At 46.7% G+C, this 23,850-nt stretch overlaps 1 protein-coding gene across 1 annotated transcript in view; it reads left to right on the top strand.

Annotated features, from left to right (window-relative positions):
- LOC142497982 (guanylate-binding protein 7-like) overlaps positions 1–23,219 on the top strand; it is a 48,057-nt gene extending 24,838 nt beyond the window's left edge. The window contains exons 4-11 of the mRNA XM_075606479.1: positions 2,465–2,574; positions 3,330–3,526; positions 10,588–10,824; positions 11,011–11,294; positions 11,811–12,023; positions 15,048–15,150; positions 15,832–16,025; positions 21,139–23,219. Of these exons, the coding sequence (XP_075462594.1) occupies positions 2,465–2,574; positions 3,330–3,526; positions 10,588–10,824; positions 11,011–11,294; positions 11,811–12,023; positions 15,048–15,150; positions 15,832–16,025; positions 21,139–21,261 (1,461 nt within the window). The 3' untranslated portion in view covers positions 21,262–23,219. The remainder of the gene's footprint in view (positions 1–2,464; positions 2,575–3,329; positions 3,527–10,587; positions 10,825–11,010; positions 11,295–11,810; positions 12,024–15,047; positions 15,151–15,831; positions 16,026–21,138) is intronic.
- Positions 23,220–23,850: the final 631 nt, after the last annotated feature.

Below are 23,850 nucleotides of genomic sequence, written 5' to 3'. Positions count from 1 at the left end.
AAAAAATATAAAAATGTTTCTGTATTAGGCTGTGTATAATGACCCCTGTATGTATATTTTATATCTGCCTAATAAAAATATTTTGAAAAAAATAAAAATAAAAGTGCGGTACAAATATCTTGCAGTTACAGACAACACCTTAAAATGATCTAACGTGTTTTTGTTTTGCTGCTATCACTGTTGAGGAAAATCTGTACTGTACCATCCTGCTTCAGGCCAAACCAGACCTGTTTGCTAATAAGTAAATGACCAGAGACACTTTTTTCTGATTGGCTTGTCCACCTCATAATTTCCCTCTCCTGCTCCTCAACAATTTCAAAAGGGCCTATCAATTAGTCAGGTGTTAGGCTTAGGTAGCGAAACATTTCGGCCACACCAACCCCTGTCTAGTTTTTAGTCACCCACAATTTAAGCATGTTCTCTTTTTTCTGACGTTGACGACCCCTTTTACATGCTGGAAGTGGATAAGATGTGGATTATAGGTTTTACTCCAGCTGTAATAAGGATGTGTTCGTTTTCCCAGAAGCTCTGAGAACACGCCATTAAAATCCTGGAGCTGCCGGCACTCACAGGTCCCCGCTGGCTCACTGGCAGCAAGCCACGCTAACCACTCGCTGCTGCTCCAGCCTCTCTCATCAGCATTTATCGTGGCCAACACCATGGTACGACCACATGTGCACCTAGGTACCTACCAGCCTTTAGCACCGCTGTGGTCAGTTTCATTGCCACATTTGACTATAACTATTGATTGCTAGTGGCTGCTATTACTGTTACTATTAACACTAGCAGTCCCTGAGGCATAGCCAGATAACGGTGATCTTTATCGCATACCGACCAACAACTTCCGGCTGCCTACCCCACCTCTATCCCGGAGACACTCGGTACGGTGGGATCATACTAATGTCATTTTCAGACACCTGCACAAGCAATGAGAGACTTACCTACTGATAGCACCTCACCTAGGTGCTATAACCACCTAGGTGCTATAACCAGAACTAACAGATACTAAGCTCTCTATAAATATTACTGTGATGCTATTTTGTTTTGTTGTGCCCCTATATTTTATTTATTAGTCCATAGGACCCCATTAAAGTATTAGAACACTATTCACAATCTCACAGCCCGTTCAATACGTATCTGGGACTAATTCTTATTCGCGGTCACTTACATAACTATGAGGTAAATATACAGACTCTCTCTACGCCTTGGCCCACAGCCTGAGTTCCAGTATTACTAGCGAGTGCAGGTAATCGGGGCCTTTTTTACCACAGCCTGCTCTCCCTCTTAGAAGTGACCCTCCGGCTCTGGTTACCCTTTTCCCTGTTCTAAATATTTAAATCCCTAGTGCACCCTCCTGTTTACCCTTGACCTGAGCGGGTTTCCCCCCCCCCCCCCAGTGTATGGTATATTTGTTTGCCACGTCGTGACCTTGGCTGGGCTTCCTCATAATTTACCTCTCCTGTTCGTTGAATAATGATATAAAATTAATATTCATGAAGGAGCGCCAATCAGAACAAGGTGACAAATGGGCCAATCACAGGCAGGGGGTGTGACTAGCGTTAATGAGCCCATCTCTCTCTCTCTGTGTTTTTTGCCAAGTTCAGGGATTACTCTATATCCCCTTTTCTAGGAATTCATGTTTCAGGTCTATACTGTAGCTTGTTCCTCAAAAACATGTTTCTGAAAGCAATTCCTCCTTACTCTCAAAAACTGGCCCTGTGGGATATTTATTATACATCTAGGATTATGATGGCCAGAGGACAGACACTAGGTATTTGCATCTATCGGTGTATAGAATGTTTTAGTTTGATTAGTTGTTATAAATGTAGCCATGTATTCTTTTTGGCTACTAATTTGCCCTGCCTAACACATAAGCCCTGGTACCAGCACAGGCAGTGTTAGAGTTAATCCGGGGTTTCCCCTGCAGTAAACAGCTTCCTTCAGGGGGGGGGGGGGGCAGGGTAAGGTCTGTGTACTGTCCAATCAGGGGCTCAGACCTTGGACCCTCCTCCTGTGTACAAAGGGAGCTGCACAGCCACATTTAGTGAGTGCTGGGAGTGTGGATTCAGGGCTCTGACTACCTTCCATCCCCTCCCGCAGGGGAGTGGGACTACTACCTCCTACTCCACCAAGGAGAGGGGGAAGACCTAGGATAGACCCTTGGGCCCTAGCCGGGGGGTAGGATTCCAGGGACCATCCGGAGGAGGGACGAGAAGTATATTTCAGTTGATTGCTGTGTTCGGTTTATAATCTACTCCTGCCTGAGACGGCAATCTATCAGGTTTAGTCAATGTTTTAGTTTGATTAGTTGTTATAAAGATTATTTCCTCAGCTCTGCGTGGCGGCCTCCGGAAACCTACTTTCATTTTAATCAGGTTCCAGAAGAGAATCGTATGAGAAGAACCCAATGCAATAATGCAAAATATGCTCAATGTGACACTGATTCTCTTTCTATCTGTCTCAGGGAGACAGTGAGAACGACGCCTGGATCTTCTCTCTGGCTGTTCTGCTGAGCAGCACCCTGGTGTATAACAGTGTGGGGACTATTGACCAGCAAGCCATGGAGCAGCTGCAGTATCCTTTATAGTAACAGAATAAGTAATGCTCTGTAGATATGTCTGGAAAAGAAGTGGTTAATAGAGTACTGTCTCTTCCAGCGATACAGTATGTTGTTATTGTTTCCGGCAGGAATCCAAGTGGCCATTTTCTATTGTTTTTAATAGGATGGAAGCGGGGTGTCGCCCTCCATTGATTTCAGCTAATTTTCAGACCCCGTTTCCCAAGAAACCTCTGAAGGGGGCACCGGTAGCAGCCCGGGCTGGGTTAGCTGCGGTTCTCATAATGGCCGCTTTTCATAGCTCCCGTTTCCCACAAACCAATAGGAAGCTGTGATGTCATCCACCGTGTCTTCTTATTGGTCCGCGTGACAGGACCATTAAACAGCCCCAAGATACCGCCACCCCATATGAAGGTAAGTATCATGGAAAGCAGGGGGTCTCCAGACCTGATATTAATGGGGTTCAGCCCCAATCCTGTGTAAATTTATAAAAAGCGCAAAAAATAACCGCTCCACTTGGATTGCTGCTGTAAAGGGGTCGCTAGATGTGAATGATGCTCAGTTCATTTTTCTAGCAGTACGGGGGTTACAGAGACTCACCCCCCCCCCCCCCTAGTCTGAACAAGTCTCTGCAAGTCTCTCTTCCAATAAAGGAGTTCACCTCCTTAGTCGGAGCGATGCTCTGCAGATCTCTCTCTGGTATTGATGACCCTGAGAATGTGTGTGCTCATTCAGTTATCCCCCCGTCACCCCCATCCTTAGCCTCTCTCAGTTATGTGACGGAGATTTCTGAGCGGATTAAGGTGACATCCTCCAAAGGGGCTGCAAGGGAGGAGAACGAGACGTCGGAGTTCAAGAGGTTCTTTCCATCCTTCATATGGTGCGTTCGGGACTTCACTCTGATACTGGAGCTGGATGGGAACGCAGTGACTGAGGACGAGTATCTAATGAATAGCCTGAAAAAGAACGGTGGGTAGCTGTGCTGGTCGCCTCTTCCATGTGGTAAAATAACACGGGATTGAGAAATATGTAGAGCATTTTTTATTGGACCAACAAGTAGTTGATTTGTTACAAGCTTTCGAACCTCTGAGGGTTCTTCATCAGGTCTGGCAGAAATATAGAAACAGAGAATATTATATTCAGTTTTGTAGAGTGTTATCTTGTTACAATGCACAGGCTAGTGTGAAAATTAACAGAGCACGCATGAGAGGCTGCACTATTGTTATATAATAGAGACCAAGATAATTAGGAGCCACAGGAGTATGCTGTGAAATAGAACAAACAGTGTATGTGTAAAAATGCACATACACTCTGCATATATATGTGTGTATGTACCTGTATGTGTGTATGTATATATGTGTGTATGTGTGTATATATAATATATGTATATATATATTATCCACTCTATTAATTTAAACGGTCACTATAAGCAGGCATATAATGGTATAATTACCATGTCCGGTGGTGCTCACGAGCCAATGATAATAGAACAACACAAGAAGAAAGAAACCCGTTGAGAGCACTCAGATGTACCAACAATGACAAATTACAATTTATTGAGCTGACACATAAACATTAAAAAGAAACAGTGCAGAATAATTAAAATATGGCATGGACCCCTGACACGGGCACTGCCGAAAACACTAATGTATAAGGAGGGTGAACTAGCACAAGAGTCACCAGTCCTATAGAATAACAAATACAAAATCATCTAGATCCACAGAAAAATAAAGTAGCTGGCCATAAGGACATATAAAGCACAAGTATATGCAATACAAGGAACACTATCCAAATGCTAGAGTAGAAATACATCAAACTCAGCACATAGGAAAAAAGCAGCTGCCTATCACATAATACTGCAAAGCAGTACTCAGAGAGTAAGGCTGCAGCCCCGCTAGCACTGAGCGCGGTGCTTGGCGAGGTGACTTGCATATATATATATGCAAGTCCCCGCTCACGCGATGCGCTTAGGTAAATAAAAAAAGTATATTCGGCAATGCCGCCCCCCACCCTCCCCACTTCCCCCCGCGCGCGAGCAGACACAGGACACCCGCCACACATGCTTTGAGCACCAGCGCTAGTGGGGCCTGTGAGGAGAAAATTAAAGCAACTCCCAAAGTATTGAGTGAATTGTTGCTCAATAAGTCTCTCAGGCATGCATGAATTACAAAGTATCACTGAGTAGGCAGCTAACCTCATAGGGTGTGTATCAATAAGCACAGCCTAATGCATATGGTCTTCAATATTGTGCAAAGTCCATGAGCTGGCTTGCTGTTAGAATGCTGCTAGGTGATGTACTTGCAAAAAGAGCAAACAAGAGTGTTCTGCACGTGTACTCCTGGGGAGAATCATCCAGGGGTCCTGCCTAGCACTCCCACTCCTACGCGTTTCATTACGTTTCATCCCCACTAGCGAATTCCTAAGGTTGAAACATAATGTATCATCCCCATCTTATCAAAGTTGCAGTATTGTGACGAAACGCGTCAGGGACGTATTCCACGACATTACGTCATCACGTTACATGCACACTTTACGGCCGGAGCGTGTATGGGGTTTTATTAAGGCCCTACTCTAATGCCACATTGCGTGGAGGACTTTTATTGATCGATCAGAGGATGAACGCTATCTGGTGAATCGTTTGATGATTTCCTGTTGGACTGCCGACGTGACACGGGACGGTGCCTGCCTCGGTGGTGATTTTTATCACAAATTGCTTGTTGTTCACATCTACTTTGTGAGTGTTTTTAATCCCTCCTCCATTCCCCCCTCCCCACCCCCATTCAACTAAATGTGCAACAATACAAAAATCCAGGATTTTTGTGCTTGGATATTTTTGTCTTATTACAAGATTTTTGCATTACTCTGAGTGCTGTTTTTTGTTTCCCCTTCGGGGTTACACTGGTTCCCTACTGATGTCTACAAACATGCACCTACCCTATTTTGCCAGTTGAGTGCCTACTGGTTCAATTGTATATATATATATATATATATTTATTTATTTATGTACTAATCATGTAGGTAGGAGTTTACAGAGATTATAATTTAAGAAGTACAACTCTTATTCAAGTGAATGAGACACAAAGCGACATACTTGCTAAGTGTTGTTACTTCATAAGACACCTTCCATGCTCAGAGAGACACTTCCACCCATGAAATGGTCCGTATTTACTGAGCTGTGCTGGATGGTTGGTTTCCTACTGTATGGCGTAAGTAGCACTGCTTAGTAAATATGGCCCAATATATACTGTAACGTATAAAACAAATAGGGATGAGAGCTCACATCCTATCTCTGCAATACAATTACAGCACTAGATGCAAGACCATTACTAAGGCAGTCATTAGTCCGTGCGTATAGTGCCCGCGACAAGCGACGGCGACGCCGCCCAAAAACAAATACATTGCCACCGCGTGCGCTTATAGTGCTCGCGACGGCGGCAATACGACGGAGCGACGTCGTGACGCGACTTTGGAAGCCGGGAATATTTGATTTTTCGAGGGCTGTCGCCTCATGTGACAGCCCATAAACAAATCAAATGCCCGGAAGCCCGCGACGCCGCCGCAAAGCGAACTATAACTTTCACTAGCGGCGACATCACCCGTTCCGTCGCGTCGCTGGTCGCAGCCCTATACGCGTGGCCTTAATTGTTGTATGAAATACAGTTCCTGACTTGGATACAATAGCAGACGGCCCGGATTCAATGAACTTACCATTTAAAACAATGGGGATAGAAGTAACACAAGTAACAACACATTGGGGAGATGGGGGGGGGGGGGGGTACAAGGTATATTGGAGAGATGGGGGGGGTGGAGTTACAAGGTATATTGGGGAGATGGGAGTGGTACAAGGTATATTGGAGAGATGGGGGTGGTGGAGTTACAAGGTATATTGGAGAAATGGGGGTGGTGGAGTTACAAGGTATATTGGGGAGATGGGGTGGTGGAGTGTAGAGGGAGAAAGGGGGTGGCCCGGTATTAAAGGGGTTGCACCCCATATGGCCATCCCCTGACCTAACCAGAGAGACATGGGGTTAACTGGATTGCGGTCCAGGGATGTGGTTTGCACCTTGTTGTACCTTGAAAATCTATGTTCCCCTGTTCCCATGTTTCATTATAAGCATGTATTTTAATGTTTTAAAGTGCATTTCTGTATCTCCAGTTCTGGAGGTCGCAGAGAGTTCATATTTGGCCAATATGTGGAGTCACTGTAGGCATTAAAAACTGGCAAAGGTCGACCCACTGAGCCCACCAGAATGGAACTTATTAATATGTGTAGGTATTAAAGTGTATATGTATTTTATTTTGGATCTGTTCTGAAAATGCAGACGCCATTTGCTAGGCTAATAGGTCATGAAGGGCAGACGACTGAGTAGCCTAAGCACGGTGATCAAAAAGTAACTGCCTTGATTGTTACCCAATGTCTAGGGATTAAGTATTAGTCAATCAAAAAACTCTGCCAGTCTGATTGTTGCCTGAGGGCATGAGTTAGTCTGTTAGTCTGTGTCTCCACATTAGAGAGTGGATACAGTTAATTGTTCACCAATAGGCTGTGTTCAATGTTAAGAATAGGGTTGCACAGGTATATAAACTGTGTCAACCCTACAGTTTTTAGTTGTGCTGGAGTTGTGCTTCTGATACCATCTTGAATGTCACTGGACTGCTGGAGAATTGCTAGTGGATACTTCTCCATCCCCCAACCCTAAGTAAGTGTTACCTTCTTGCCTGTTAATTGTACTATATTGCTGTGTTCACCTTTTTCAAGGAATAAATTATATTTTATTATATCTAAGCCTCGTTCAGTTCAACCCAGATATTTGGTGTTCATTATATCTTGTCATAAGCTACCGTGACATGGAGTTACAAGGTATATTGGGGAGATGAGGGTGGTGTGTTACAAGGTATATTGGGGAGATGGGGGTTGGTGGAGTTACAAGGTATATTGGGGAGATGGGGATGGTGTGTTACAAGGTATATTGGGGAGATGGGGATGGTGTGTTACAAGGTATATTGGGGAGATGGGGATGGTGTGTTACAAGGTATATTGGGGAGATGGGGTGGTGGAGTTACAAGGTATATTGGGGAGATGGTGGTGTGTTACAAGGTATATTGGGGAGATGGGGGTGGTGTGTTACAAGGTATATTGGGGAGTTGCGGTGGTGGAGTTACAAGGTATATTGGGGAGATGGGGTGGTGGAGTTACAAGGTATATTGGGGAGATGGTGGAGTTACAAGGTATATTGGGGAGATGGGGGGTGGTGGAGTTACAAGGTATATTGGGGAGATGGTGGTGTGTTACAAGGTATATTGGGGAGATGGGGGTGGTGTGATACAAGGTATATTGGGAGATGGGGTGGTGGAGTTACAAGGTATATTGGGGAGATGGGGGTGGTGGAGTTACAAGGTATATTGGGGAGATGGGGGTGGTGTGTTACAAGGTTTATTGGGAGATGGGGGTGGTGTGTTACAAGGTATATTGGGGAGATGGGGGTGGTGGAGTTACAAGGTATATTGGGAGATGGGGTGGTGTGATACAAGGTATATTGGGAGATGGGGGGGTGGAGTTACAAGGTATATTGGGAGATGGGGGTGGTGGAGTTACAAGGTATATTGGGGAGATGGTGGTGTGTTACAAGGTATATTGGGGAGATGGGGTGGTGTGATACAAGGTATATTGGGAGATGGGGGGGTGGAGTTACAAGGTATATTGGGAGATGGGGGTGGTGGAGTTACAAGGTATATTGGGGAGATGGGGTGGTGTGTTACAAGGTATATTGGGGAGATGGGGTGGTGTATTACAAGGTATATTGGGGAGATGGGGTGGTGTGTTACAAGGTATATTGGGGAGATGGGGTGGTGGAGTTACAAGGTATATTGGGGAGATGGGGTGGTGGAGTTACAAGGTATATTGGGGAGATGGGGGGTGGTGTGTTACAAGGTATATTGGGGAGATGGGGTGGTGTGTTACAAGGTATATTGGGGAGATGGGGTGGTGGAGTTACAAGGTATATTGGGGAGATGGGGTGGTGGAGTTACAAGGTATATGGGGGTGGTGGAGTTACAAGGTATATTGGGGAGATGGGGTGGTGGAGTTACAAGGTATATTGGGGAGATGGGGGTGGTGGAGTTACAAAGTATATTGGGAGATGGGTGGTGGAGTTACAAGGTATATTGGGGAGATGGGGTGGTGGAGTTACAAGGTATATTGGGGAAATGGGGGTGGTGGAGTTACAAGGTAAATTGGGAAGATGGGGGTGGTGGAGTTACAAGGTATATTGGGGAGATGGGGGTGGTGGAATTACAAGGTATATTGGGGAGATGGGGGTGGTGGAGTTACAAGGTATATTGGGGAGATGGGGGTGGTGTGTTACAAGGTATATTGGGGAGATGGGGTGGTGGAGTTACAAGGTATATTGGGGAGATGGTGGTGGTGTGTTACAAGGTATATTGGGGAGATGGGGGGTGGAGTTACAAGGTATATTGGGGAGATGGAGGTGGTGTGTTACAAGGTATATTGGGGAGATGGGGGTGGTGTGTTACAAGGTATATTGGGGAGATGGGGGTGGTGTGTTACAAGGTATATTGGGGAGATGGGATGGTGTGTTACAAGGTATATTGGGAGATGGGGGGTGGTGGAGTTACAAGGTATATTGGGGAGATGGGGGGTGGTGGAGTTACAAAGTATATTGGGAGATGGGGGTGGTGGAGTTACAAGGTATATTGGGAGTTGGGGGTGGTGGAGTAACAAGGTATATTGGGGAGATGGTAGTTATGGAGTTACAAGGTATATTGGGGAGATGGTGGTGGTGTGTTACAAGGTATATTGGGGAGATGGGGGTGGTGGAGTTACAAGGTATATTGGGGAGATGGGGTGGTGTGTTACAAGGTATATTGGGAGATGGGGGTGGTGGAGTTACAAGGTATATTGGGGAGATGGGGGTGGTGGAGTTACAAAGTATATTGGGAGATGGGGGTGGTGGAGTTACAAGGTATATTGGGAGTTGGGGGGGGTGGAGTTACAAGGTATATTGGGGAGATGGGGTGGTGTGTTACAAGTTATATTGGGGAGATGGTAGTGATGGAGTTACAAGGTATATTGGGGAGATGGTGGTGGTGTGTTACAAGGTATATTGGGGAGATGGGGTGGTGTGTTACAAGGTATATTGGGGGGATGGTGGTGGAGTTACAAGGTATATTGGGGAGATGGTGGTGGTGGCGTTACAGGGTATATTGGGGAGATGGGGTGGTGGAGTTACAAGGTATATTGGGAGTTGGGGGTGGTGGAGTTACAAGGTATATTGGGGAGTTGGTATTGATGGAGTTACAAGGTATATTGGGGAGATGGTGGTGGTGTGTTACAAGGTATATTGGGGAGATGGGGGTGGTGGAGTTACAAGGTATATTGGGGAGTTGGTAGTGATGGAGTTACAAGGTATATTGGGGAGTTGGTAGTGATGGAGTTACAAGGTATATTGGGAGATGGGGGTGGTGTGATACAAGGTATATTGGGAGATGGGGGGTGGTGGAGTTACAAGGTATATTGGGGAGATGGGGTGGTGGAGTTACAAGGTATATTGGGAGATGGGAGGTGGTGGAGTTACAAGGTATATTGGGGAGATGGTGGTGGTGGAGTTACAAGGTATATTGGGGAGATTGTGGTGGTGGCATTACAAGGTATATTGGGGAGATTGTGGTGGTGGCATTACAAGGTATATTGGGGAGATGGTGCTGGTGGAGTTACAAGGTATATTGGGGGGATTGTGTGGTGGAGTTACAAGGTATATTGGGGAGATTGTGGTGGTGGCATTACAAGGTATATTGGGGAGATGGTGCTGGTGGAGTTACAAGGTATATTGGGGAGATCGTGTGGTGGAGTTACAAGGTATATTGGGGAGATTGTGTGGTGGCATTACAAGGTATATTGGGGAGATGGAGATTGGTGGAATTACAATTATGTGGGTATTCCCTGTGAATTTATGTGCTTCAATTTTCTAATGATCATCTGATCATTTCATATCATTTGTTTTCCTCCACAGCTGATGGTGAGCGAGACCACAACCTTCCCCAGGAGTGTATACTTCACTACTTTCACTCCCATAAGTGTTTTGTGTTTGTGCAACCAACCTCTGCAAAAGACCTTAAGCACCTGGAGAATCTCCAGGAATCACAACTGGAACCCATGTTTGTGCAGCAAGCTCACACATTCTGTGACTACGTGTACAAGAACAGCCAACCTAAGACCCTCCCGGGAGGACACACTGTAGACGGAAGGGGTGAGTGTGATTTGAAGAACCCTGAAAATCGCAGCATATAAAACCTAACTAACTTTGACTCCTCAACCTTTGCTCCAAAAGTCATATAATTTCCCTGATAACAAAATGATAACTCCTGCTTTTGAAATTGCCATTATTCAAGATAATAACAGACAAATACTGAAGCTTGTCCCTCCCATGTTCTAGGTCTTTGTCACCTGGCTGTCACATACATAGATGCAATACGGAGCGGCACTATCCCGTGTCTGGAGAACATGGTGTTGGCTTTGGCACTGATTGAGAATTCCCGGGCTCTGCAGGAGGCGCTGTCCATGTACGAAGCGGAGATGAGATGCTGGGAGCACAGCTTCCCCACAGAGACTCAGGATGAGTTCCTGAACATACACAAACTGAGCGAGGAGGAGGCTTTGCGACACTTTATGGGCCGGTCATTCAAGGATGACACACACGAATACCAGGACCAGCTCATAGTGAGTCACATCCTATGTCACCCAGCAAAGTGCAGAGAGGTTACACTGAAGGGCAGATTGGTTCATCGTTTCAGAAAAACGTCATGCTCAAAGTCATCGAAGAGCAATCCGTTGCTTCGCGCCCGAATCAGCCATATCTGCCATTACTGTCAGCGGCATGACTTTATGACTTCAGGCATAAAACATTTTAAAATTAAATAAAATATCTCTTCACATTTGTGCCACAAAGTGGAATTTAGCAAAGTGCAGTGCAGTCTGCTCCCATGATCCACTTCTGCCTCCATTTCATTGTCTCCTCTGCTGTTTGTCCCACACTACTTTTAGTCTCTAACTCCCCATATCTCTCTTTGTCGCACACTCCTCTTCACTGTCACATTCTCTCTATTCCACAGTCTCGTTCTCTCTCTTACACTGGTTTGCTTGCTCAGTGTGCAGGCTCCCCGGATATATATGTCTCTAGTTAGGCTTCGCTCTCTCTGTGTGTGCCCTTGTGTAATTGGTTTGTCTTTTTCTCAGCGGGATCTAGGTGAAAAAATGAAGGGATTTTCCCAACGTAATGATGAGGCATCAACCAATTTGTGCAAAGCTTTGATCTGGGATAAGAGTGAGGCCCTGGAGACAATGATTGGAGACGGGGTGTATTTGGAGCCAGGAGGACACTCTCTCTTCCTGAAAGACAAGCAGACGATGGTCGATGCATATTTTGCAACCCCTGATAAAGGGATAAAGGTATCATATCCTTCTCCAAACCATGGGGACAGGTCACAGGACTGTTTCATTTATTGTGGTTACTATGACTGACCCCATCACAAATCATAGGGCATTTCTTTTAAATGTCCATTATTGGGAGCTACATTGAAGGCTTCATTCAAATATAGATATATAGATATATTTACTGTAATATACACCTCACGCACGAGTCTAAAACTGAGACCGGTCTCATTTTGTACATGTCTAGGTGTACTGTACTGGTGTAGTTAGCACTTCTTCAGTAGCAACTTCATGTAGAATTCCACAGTATATTAGCAAAGGGAGAAAACCAAAGGAGAAATAGTAAGATTAAAGACAGAAGAGGGGAGGGGGAGTACGGGGAGACACAGGCAGTGGGGAGGCACAGGTAGCGCGGAGGCACAGGTAGAGGGGAGGCACAGGTAGCAGGGAGACACGGGTAGCGGGGAGGCACAGGTAGCGGGGAGACACAGGAAGCGGGGAGACACAGGTAGCGGGGAGACACAGGAAGCAGGGAGGCACAGGTAGCGGGGAGGCACAGGTAGCGGGGAGGCACAGGTAGCGGGGAGGCACAGGAAGCAGGGAGGCACAGGTAGCGGGGAGGCACAGGTAGCGGGGAGACACAGGTAGAGGGAAGCACAAGTAGCGGGGATGCGCAGGTAGCGGGGAGACACAGGTAGCGGGGAGACAGGTAGCAGGGAGACACAGGTAGAGGGAAGCACAAGTAGCGGGGAGGTGCAGGTAGCGGGAGACACAGGTAGCGGGGAGGCACAAAAAGCGGGGAGGCATGGGTAGCGGGGAGACAGGTAGCGGGGAGGCGCAAGTAGCGGGGAGGCACAGGTAGCGGGAGACACAGGTAGCGGGGAGGCACAGGTAGCGGGGAGACACAGGTAGCGGGGAGGCGCAGGTAGCGGTAGACACAGGTAGCGGGGAGGCGCAAAAAGCGGGGAGGTGTGGGTAGCGGGGCGACAGGTAGCGGGGAGGCACAGGTAGTGGGAGACACAGGTAGCGGGGAGGCACAGGTAGCGGGGAGACACAGGTAGCGGGGAGACACAGGTAGCGGGGAGACACAGGTAGTGGGGAGACACAGGTAGCGGGGAGACACAGGTAGCGGGGATGCACAGGTAGCGGGGAGGCACAGGTAGCGGGGAGACACAGGTAGCGGGGAGACACAGGTAGCGGGGGACACAGGTAGCGGGGAACACAGGTAGCGGGGAGGCACAGGTAGAGGGGAGGCACAGGTAGTGGGATACACAGGTAAAGGTGAGACACAGGTAGAGGTGAGACACAGGTAGCGGGGAGACACAGGTAGCGGGGAGGCACAGGTAGAGGGAAACACAGGTAGCGGGGAGACACAGGTAGCGGGAGACACAGGTAGCGTGGAGGCACAGGTAGCGGGGAGACACAGGTAGCGGGAGACACAGGTAGCGGGTAACATTGTGACCAGTGGATTACCTTTAGGCAACTGTACTGAGACTGTTGCTCTTTAATGTCTCTATTTAGTGACATTACCGATGGTATAAAATAGAAAGTAGGTACATTAGTAGATGACACTCCAGGGGGGGTAAATTTATTGGTCCAGGCGTAACTCCACTAATTCCACACTCCAGATGTGCTATTGAGGGGCCAGCGTCAACCCCCCCCCCCTTACTACATCATAATTGGACCCCTTGAATAAAACTAAACAAGACCTGTGTATATATTTATTAGCCAGTGATTTATACGCCTGCGCAACTTTAACCCGGCGGCCCCCACTCCTAAAAAAAACACTTCATACTTAACAATTTATATATATATATATATATAATATATATATAACAAAAAGCACAAACAATATACAATTACCACCTGTGTATAATGATACAAATACAATATATAGGATATAATGTATCCCTATATATAAAAAGGTGTCAAACAAACTGACAATGCTTTCCCTAATCTTTGCTGCCAAGAAGGTGCAAGACCCACAAGTGCCGAGCAGATTACACTGTGTAGAATGACCTAGGCACACCAGGAAAGAGAGAGGAAAAAAGGGGAGGGGAAAAAAAAATAAACATTGGGTGGTAGGTCTATTTAAGTGATAATAGTGAGTGCTAAGTAATGCACTTACTATACATAGAGGATTGCAGAACTAATACAATTTAGTTCAGGAACACTGTGGAAACTTGGACTGAAGTATAACCAGATTCTTTAAACCAGTTTGGTAACTTCTGGATTCCTTGGACTGCTTGTACGGTCTCTCAGACTGTGACTACCGATCTCTGTCTCAGACTGACAGCTGGTCTCCAGATTCTATTAGTTTTTCTTCTTATCCAATCCCATATCTCCTGTCACGTGTTGCCAGGCAGATCAGGGACAGTAAAAAAAAAAAGTAGCCGTTGAGAGGTGATGATGCCACTACAGGCAGTCCTCGGTTATCCACCGGAACTCGTTCTGGAAGTAGCGTTGGATAGTGAGTCCCATGTTAATCAGTGGCGGTGAGCGTTGGATAATCCATTCCGGCGTCGAAAAAGGCCCATAAGGTTGCATTGTAAAGCGTTGGATTTGCCATTCGTTGTAAAGTGAAACGTTGGATAACGAGGACTACCTGTATATGGATCATTGGGGAGACCTCACTTAGAGAACTGTGTTCAGTTTTGAAGGACACATCTCCAGAAGGGCATAACATAGAGCTACTAACATTTTGCAAGATCTACAGTATGTCAGTGGTGGCCAACTCCCGCCCCCAGGAGCCACCAGGTATCAAGGATATCACCATTCTGACTGAGCCACCTGTTCTGAAGCAGGAATATCCTGAAAACCTGACCTGTTGAGGACTGGAGTTGGCCGACCCTGGTCTACATCATAAAACTTAGGGAAAGATGAAAAAGCTCCAGGAGGGAACATTTTTCAGAGTAAGAGAAGGACTAGAAGAGAGGTCCATGCTTTGACATTTGGAGGGGGAACGGGTGGGAGGTCCAGGAGAAATGGGAGCAGGGACTTCTTCCCGGTGGGTTTAGTCTGAGTCATATTTCTGTCTGTTAGTGCTATGAGGTTCTTCAGGAATTCCTTAAAGACAAAGAAGGTGTGGAAGCGGCCATCCTGCAGGCAGATCAGGCACTGACACAGAGCCAGAAGGAGATGGAAGGTAAGAACAGGAACACAAATCACTGAGAGGGGGAGATGCAGGGAGGTGTGAGAGCGCTGGTGTGTGGGAGATGCATGGAGCAGTGTGAGAGCGCTGGGTGTGGGGGAGATGCAGGGAGCAGTGTAGGAGGGCTGGGTGTGGGGGAGATGCAGGGAGCAGTGTAAGAGTGCTGGGTGTGGGGGAGATACAGGGAGCAGTGTGAGAGCGCTGGGTGTGGGGGAGATACAGGGAGCAGTGTAAGAGCGCTGGGTGTGGGGGAGATGCAGGGAGCAGTGTGAGAGCGCTGGGTGTGGGGAAGATGCAGGGAGCAGTGTGAGAGCGCTGGGTGTGGGGGAGATGCAGGGAGCAGTGTGAGAGCGCTGGGTGTGGGGGAGATGCAGGGAGCAGTGTGAGAGTGCTGGGTGTGGGGGAGATACAGGGAGCAGTGTAAGAGCGCTGGGTGTGGGGGAGATGCAGGGAGCAGTGTAAGAGCGCTGGGTGTGGGGGAGATGCAGGGAGCAGTGTGAGAGCGCTGGGTGTGGGGGAGATGCAGGGAGCAGTGTAAGAGCGCTGGGTGTGGGGGAGATGCAGGGAGCAGTGTTAGGCGCTGGGTGAGGCGGAGTAGCGTTAAAGCGCTGGATGTGGAGAGGTGCCGCTTGTGATGTAGAGTACGTTCCATATTTATTTAAACTCCCTCCCCAGAGCAGCGATCCCAGGCTGAGGCTGCAGAGAGGGACAGACAGATCCTGCAGGAGAATAACGGACGTCTGGAGAAGCTCATGGAAGATGAGCAGAGACGTTATGAGCAGCATGAGAAGATGCTGAGGGAGAAGATGGAAGAGGATAGTCTCAGAATGATAAGAGAGAATGAATGGCTGATTGAACAGAAACTGAAGGTAAGTTATACCAGAGACACACACAGGAATCCTGTTAGATATAGGATAGCGCAGACAGTAATGCTTATTTGAATGAAACAATTCCTAAATCTGTTTGTTACTTTTCCGCGCACCATAATCTGAATGCAATGCAAACATTGCAAAGCCTGTAAATTCCAAGCTTTCCGAGATCAGGCGTTTTATTCATTGCAAGACCAGTAATGTGATTTACTTAATCCCATGCAGTTGTGGCCTATGTTCCGTGGGCAAAGACTACACGTGAACTACAAAGACGTGTCTTAGAGCATATCATCTCCATTACCTATGAGCAAGACACTTCAGGTGCATGTCATGTCACTTTAATACACCTAAAAATTAACTAACGGGCTTCAACATACAATAAAACACTCTACCTACAAAGCAGACAATGTGCTATGTGGATAAATAATGTAACAAATAAATGTAGAAATGCAAATCGTGCACAATAAAAATCTCTTTAGGAATGAAGTATATAAACAACAAACCAAACAATGTCCCTGGCACAAAATGGACTGAAAACCTACCCCAGTGGTAATCCAAAAACCAGTCCCAATCAAGATACTTTGTTGAAACTTCCAAAAGTTGCTTCAAATAGCTGTCTGTTCCGCAAGGCAAATGGGAAAACAAACCATGGTGCAGTATGTCTCCCGCAGTGGAAAAACGGACACTACAAATGCCTATTTACAGTCAGTAGGAGAATAATATGCAATGGATTTTTGCTCTTGACCGGTCATCGACTGGATCCTGGAATCCCAAAGGTCTCCATTCAAGTGAACGTGATACCTGCCACGGGACACCAGGCCTAACACACCAGGGATCAACTCGCCAGACAGAAACACGTCGTTTCAAGCTAAACAAAACCATTGTGAACTATCAGCAATGTACTAAGAAAATAGTCAATGTTCAATTCCAATGTAATATAATTGATAACGGAGCCAGGTATAGAGTGAATGGCACTAGTGTGAGGTATACTGTATAGAGGGTGAAGGACCGGGTGGATCTGCAGTTTTTTCTTTGCTTGGAGATGAGGAGGAGCGCAGAAGAAAAATCATGATATATGTAAAAGAAATGAAACATATATAGTGCAGTGTAATCACTGCTAATGTTCTTAATAATCTTTATGAATAGAACTCACAAAAATCGCTGTGTAATATCGCATGTCAGAGATCCTTCTCTCTCTGACTGGAGCCCTTTAGTCGAAATACCAGGGTAACCCTCAATAGGTAGGTATGATATGGAAATAAAAAATGAAAAAACCACAATAGTGCATACCATTCGAACTGGTTATAATGCAATGTCATCACAAGTATAATGAACTCACATTTTCCCAAATAAATCGGGTGGGGGAGAGAACCGCAGATGTGACTGGAGGACCGGTGCAAACAGCTTCACAGCGTCTCACTCGCTCCTTGCTGGGTACTTCCGCGTGCGTCACTGCCGTCGTGTCACTTCCTGCTACCACGTCACAGCTAAGGGCGGAAGTTCCGACTGTGTCTGGTATCAGCTCCAAGCTTGCCAGTCCTTCCAATCTCAGGTTCTCTACTGCAACTCTACGCGTTTCGCTGATTGCTTCGTCAGGATCTGCAGTTTACCTGACTGTATATCAATACAGGGATGTGTTATCCACGGTAGTCCGCTGCCGGTATCGCTATGCGCCCGTGTCCTATTTCTTCCGGTGTGGAGTAGTAATGCAGTTATACTCACAAGGGTTCACCGTGCCCTCTCCTCATGGCCATGCAGAAACGTAAAAAGTCTCCAACGTCCCTCCGTGGCGTCTTTTCTGAACCGTGTCAGAGGGAAAAAAGATCAGAAGCACTGCCGCTCCAAGCAAATCCGGAACTCGCCCGCCAAAAAACGTAAACAGAACTATTTATTTAGGCTACATAAAAGATACAGATCCAAGGACAAACAATATCCTCCTCCCGCGCGTTTCACGCCCACTCGGGCGTTTTCTCAAGGAGTGTAATGAAAAAGGGGGGTCGGAGTACTATTTTAGCCTCTCCGTCTTGATTATAATTAGAACACAAACATGTGTAAACAATTACATAAAAACAAGTGTATTACGACAAAAAAAGGGCTAGATTACATTTGCATTCAAATTGCAGCAACGTGAAAAGACCTCCCAAATTAAAAAGGTGAAGGAGGAGTGAGCTCTGGGAGGAGGAGTGAGCTCTGGGGGGAGGAGTGAGCTCTGGGGGGAGGAGTGAGCTCTGGGGGGAGGTGCCACCAGCCTCCAGACAACTGCTACCAGTCAGACATAGATTAACACACATTCCCAACTAACTCAAACTCCTACACCCACCACATCATGAATATATATTTATGTCAAAAAAGAGTGCTACTGGGCGTGGCAAATGGGTTCACAGTGTAGTGTAGGACCTGCATTATTTGTTATGCCTTGACGTTTGGTATGTAGGCTTATAGCGCTTTGGCCAAAGGGTTTAACTAAATAACCAAGTAATTATTATTATTGTAGTATTTGAACTTTGTACTTATTACCATATATGTTTTGCCAATTTGATGTAGCATTGGGCACCCCTGTCTTTTGTTGTATATATCCTGGAACCAGGGTCATGTATGATGTATGAATAATTCCAGTTAGCTTAACTTGTGCCTTCCCTCTTCCAAAGCACAACAAGTCCTTTTGTCTTTCTTAGTTTTATTGAGGGTAAATCACAGGAAGAAAGGTACTTGCAGATGTAGTGTGGGTAGAGTGCTTCTCTGTCTGAAGTGCGGTGTATCAAGATAAGGCAGTGTAAAAACAGAAAGGCCTTGCTGGGGCAAATAGCAGGGAGGTTCTCACTCAGAGTCCAGGGTGAAAAGGAAGTGAGGGGCAAGGGTCACACTAGAAGTGAAGTGAGACTATACTAACTCAATTGAGTTATCGCCTGCTCGAGCTGTTGAACATAATTGCCAGCGCCGGCGACATTGCGTATCCCAAGTGTGGTTGTTTCCCAGGCCAACTCTAGTTTAGCGCGGTGCGCTTCAATGTCAGTCTCATATTTTTTGCAGGCCTTTTGTGTTAGTGTGACTGTCCGTTTAGGCCTTACATCTGCCTGCGCCTGTTGCAGTTGCGCAACGATCTCTGTGTCTGAGTGGTCACTCTCCTGCGTGATGTCTGGTGAGGCTCTGAGTTCTGCCATGCTGTAGGTGTGTGTAGGCCTTTAGTCAGTGTGTGTGGCGTGCGCTCTGTTTACCTGCGTCAGCGATGGATGACTGTCTCGGATAGTGCCAGTAGATGTCCTGCAGCAGTAAGCATAGGGGTAGCTGTACTTACAGGTGTCCGGTGGCTCTGACCCGTGTCCTGTGGTGTCCGGTGGCGTGGCCCTTGGTGGCGCTAGCTGTGGGAACGTGCGCAGGGTTAGGTGAGATGGTAATTCCTCACTGTCAGGCTGTGCAGAGGGTGAACTCAAAGACAGAAAAGAGCAATGAAAGTTCTGTGTATAGTGCACTGTCTGACTGCAGTGCTGGTGCCGTGTGTGTGAGGCTGCAGGCTCTGTGTGCAGTTTGAGCTGCAACTTGTTTAGCTGGAGAGGTTGCTCTGTATAAGCTGCTTGCTTGTCCTGGGGTGCGGAGACTGCTCTGTATCTGATAATATAGATTGCTTGTTTGTACTGCTGTAAAGCTGGCTTGTATTGGCAGTGCAAAGCTGTCGCTTGTCAGGGTGCAGAGACTGCTCTGTGTCTAGCATAAGACTGAGTAGCAGCTCCTGTGTGTGTAAATCTGCTTGCTTGTCTTTGCATAAAGCTGTAGTAGTTTGCTGTATAGAGGCTGATGGCTCTGTGTAGCAATGTGGAGCAGTATGCTAGTCCAGTACCTGTTTCCAGAAGCTGTGTCACTGCAGCTATTGTGCTGATTTCCCCAACACACGGTCTCTGTTTTACTTTCCTGGAACCAGGGTCACATATGATGTATGAATAATTCCAGTTAGCTTAACTCGTGCCTTCCCTCTTCCAAAGCACAACAAGTCCTTTTATCTTTCTTAGTTTTATTGAGGGAAAATCACAGGAAGAAAGGTTCTTGCAGATGTAGTGTGGGTAGAGAGTCCAGGGTGAAAAGGAAGTGAGGGGCAAGGGTCACACTAGAAGTGAAGTGAGACTATACTAACTGTCAGCAAGGACAGGGGGGTATGGTAAAGCCCAATTAACTTGGAGGACTGGAGATGTTGCCAGGGCAACCTGAGTGTGACAGACTGGAGGGAGAAAGGCTACAATGTAACATGTCACACAGGCACAGTGTGTGTGTGTGTGTGTGTGGAACAAATACGTGCAGCTGAACTTAAAGAGCTGACAAGCAGAAGGGGGGTCAAACAGAAATGTGCTTCTTGTTCCATGACAGTATACATTTGCCACGTCCAGAGTTTTTGCCTCCTCATCACTGATGGGGTTTTCATTTGGTTGCCACAGATATGATGGAGATTAATAATTTTATACAAATGGTCAAAATATGTTAAATATGAGGAAAACCAGGGATATAATAGTGTCAGAGATATTCACAGCTGTATAAAAAACTTTTGCTTCTTAAACCAGATGTTTGTATGTTATGCTCTTGCATTACCAACACCCCAACTGTAACTTAATAGAAGAAATTACTCAATTTCCCTCCAAGGGGCACACTCATCAGGTACCGGTAGGGGTATCAGGTACCAGTTGTGGTATCAAGCCAACGGGAGTTGACGTCAGAACTGGTGCAATAACTCGTACAGACCGTTAATGGATGTGCCTCACATCTCATGTTTATTTTATGTAATGGAGATTTATACATATCCCCTATATGCGATAAAAGAATCGCTCTTCTGGAGGCTGTCAGACCATTTCTACTGTACAGTATGTGTGAATCCAAATGCAATCTAACAACCTCACATAGGCAATAATAGGATTAGGTGAGTGTGAGGAGAAAGGGGGATCCCACTGTGATTATTACGTGGTGATAGTGAGGGCACCAAGAGCTATTTTATTTTTATTTTCTGGAAAGTTTGCAACGCAACAAATGACCCATTACCAGCACTGACACCCCCCATTCTTCTGTACTGGGGCCACACTGCGCTCACGTCTCTCTCTGCCTCCTGTGTGAGTCTCTCATTGTTTGTTTTCAGGCTCAGCAAGACTTACTGTCCGCAGGATTCAACCAGAGGGCTGACGCTCTGCAAAGGGAGATTCAAGATCTACGTAACCAAAGGCATTCTTCTTCAAGAAGTTCCGGATGTGTCATCTCATAAAAGATAATGGCAGCATATTCTATAACCTTCACTGAACACTGTATAGAGTAAGAGCCCGTATAGGTGACAGAATGCATGCTCACTATCCCCAGGGAACTGGACCATACTCCTGAGACTTCCCAGTGACACATCACGTGGTTTTGTACTGAAGTATTTTCAGCGTAACTATTAGCGGATTTTTATATAATGTCAGCTTGTATTAACCTGTTAATTCCCAGCTTTGACAGGTTGTTTTTAACCAGCTTTTTTTTGCCATTGTAAAATATGATTTAGAAAATGTAGATCCATGTGAGGTCTTCTCTAGAAGAGTAAAAGCCGAAGGGCCGGGTCAGCTGGGAGGGCGAGAGTTACTTTGGTTGACTCTAAAGCAGTTAGGCAGGTGCAGCATGACTGGGTGGGACAGACCCCTGCGGAATAGTGCAGTGGGTGGGCCAGGCCCCTGCGGTATAGTGCAGTGGGTGGGACAGGCCCCTGCGGGATAGTGCAGTGGGTGGGACAGGCCCCTGCGGGATAGTGCAGTGGGTGGGACAGGCCCCTGCGGGATAGTGCAGTGGGTGGGACAGGCCCCTGCGGAATAGTGCAGTGGGTGGGACAGGCCCCTGCGGTATAGTGCAGTGGGTGGGACAGGCCCCTGCGGGATAGTGCAGTGGGTGGGCCAGGCCCCTGCGGGATAGTGCAGTGGGTGGGACAGGCCCCTGCGGGATAGTGCAGTGGGTGGGACAGGCCCCTGCGGGATAGTGCAGTGGGTGGGACAGGCCCCTGCGGGATAGTGCAGTGGGTGGGACAGGCCCCTTCGGGATAGTGCAGTGGGTGGGACAGGCCCCTGTGGGATAGTGCAGTGGGTGGGACAGGCCCCTGCGGGATAGTGCAGTGGGTGGATTGTCACTTTGTGGCAGAAGGAAGAAGCAATCGACGTGGCTGCTCATCGGGGGTCCAGGCTTCAGGGCCCACCCCGTCTGTGGAGCAGCCTCCGGCTGGATGAAACACATCAGAGAGGTGCCACCTGGCTGCATGAGGTCGCGGACCTGCAGGACGGAGCGGGACGTTGCTTCCCCCTTCAGTGGGATCAATGAATGTGTAGCAGTCAAGTCAGTAACACAATAGACAGAAGTGGTGGGGAGACGACTGAAAAGACGTCGAGTAAAGACTTAACGAGAGATTTTGTGCCAGTGGTCGTGCAGTTTTAGAGGGATTTAGGTTGGTGAGTATCAATGAACAAAAAGAACATTAGGTTAATTGTCCCAATGAACCTTCTCCATCATCGTATTATTCTCTGGTCTCACTGTGGGATTGTAGGCACAGTGTGCTCAATCAGGACATTAACCCTGGGAATGAATGGAGGGACGGAGTTTATACTACTGTATGTGTCCCCAGTCAGGAATGATTGTGACATAAACATTGTGTTTAAGAGAGGGTGGCAAAAAGTACACATAACTAGAACTCATAATGCCAGCGGTGTGACACAAATGATAAATCGCGGTGTTACCTGGGACTAGTCGCACAGTATCGTAACAAAACAATGAGAAAAAAGCTGCTATCCCAAGAATGGAGCATGCTATAGTAATCACAAGATGTATTCATCGCTCTTAGTACAGGACCCTCTCTGATATGAGACCACACAAGTCACCCCAAAGCAGTCTCCTCACCATGCTCCCCCTTTCTTGCTCCAGTGCACTAAACCAGAGTGGACAGGGTTAATTTCATTAAGAAAGGGCAGATAGCTCAGTGTCTGGAGTTGGTCACCTTCTCCTCGCCCCCGACATTCTTTCTGGGTAGGTCTGTTAGCACTATGGAAAGAGACCTCGCTCAAACCCCTAGATGGAGTAGCGTGCTGCCAAGGGAGTGTTGTGATGGAGATGGGGGAGTGTACCTGAGACAGGTACAGAAGGTCCCTTATATTGGCGCACAGCAGACCCTTATAATATACTATGGTCAGGGGTGAATGAAATGTACAAAGCACAAGATAAAATAAAAAAAGTTTATTAAATATTTTACAATGTTGTGTGGTGTAATTCACTTAGATAAAAATAGACTGGATAAGTCTATACTACTACTGGGTATCCCTAGTCGGTGCCAGTGTGGGATAGTGATCTCATGCCAAATGGCTCAAAATAGGAAGTGTTTGAGGCAGTGTGTGAAAGATCAATGCATACAAATGTTTACTGATACTCAGCCAAATCTTAATAGTGTGTGTAGCAAGTCTAGGTTGTATGGTAGCTCCCTGCACTGATGTAATGTGCTGATATGAAAAGGCTAAAGTCCAAAACTAAACAGAAGAATTGGCATTGAAAAACGGGACAGGTTTTTTCCTATTGATTTGGCATTGAAAAACGGGACAGGTTTTTTCCTATTGTAATTGTAGAGTCACCCTGTATATCAGATGGAAGGTCCAGCTGGTGTATGTATCATGATTCTATTAGCTCAAATCACCATATAGAGATGTGGTCTTATACAGGTATACGTGCACCTTGTCTCAGCTACAGTTCTAACCCTTTGTAACTGAGGGAATCATTGCCAGCTCGCATATGTTATATATAGTTTGTGGGTGAGCACAGGGAGCACTGTCAAAGTTGTAGCAGTGCTGGACAC

Source organism: Ascaphus truei, chromosome 6, assembly GCF_040206685.1.
Source record: "Ascaphus truei isolate aAscTru1 chromosome 6, aAscTru1.hap1, whole genome shotgun sequence".
NCBI lineage: Eukaryota > Metazoa > Chordata > Amphibia > Anura > Ascaphidae > Ascaphus > Ascaphus truei.
This window is presented reverse-complemented; position numbering and strand designations above follow the sequence as displayed.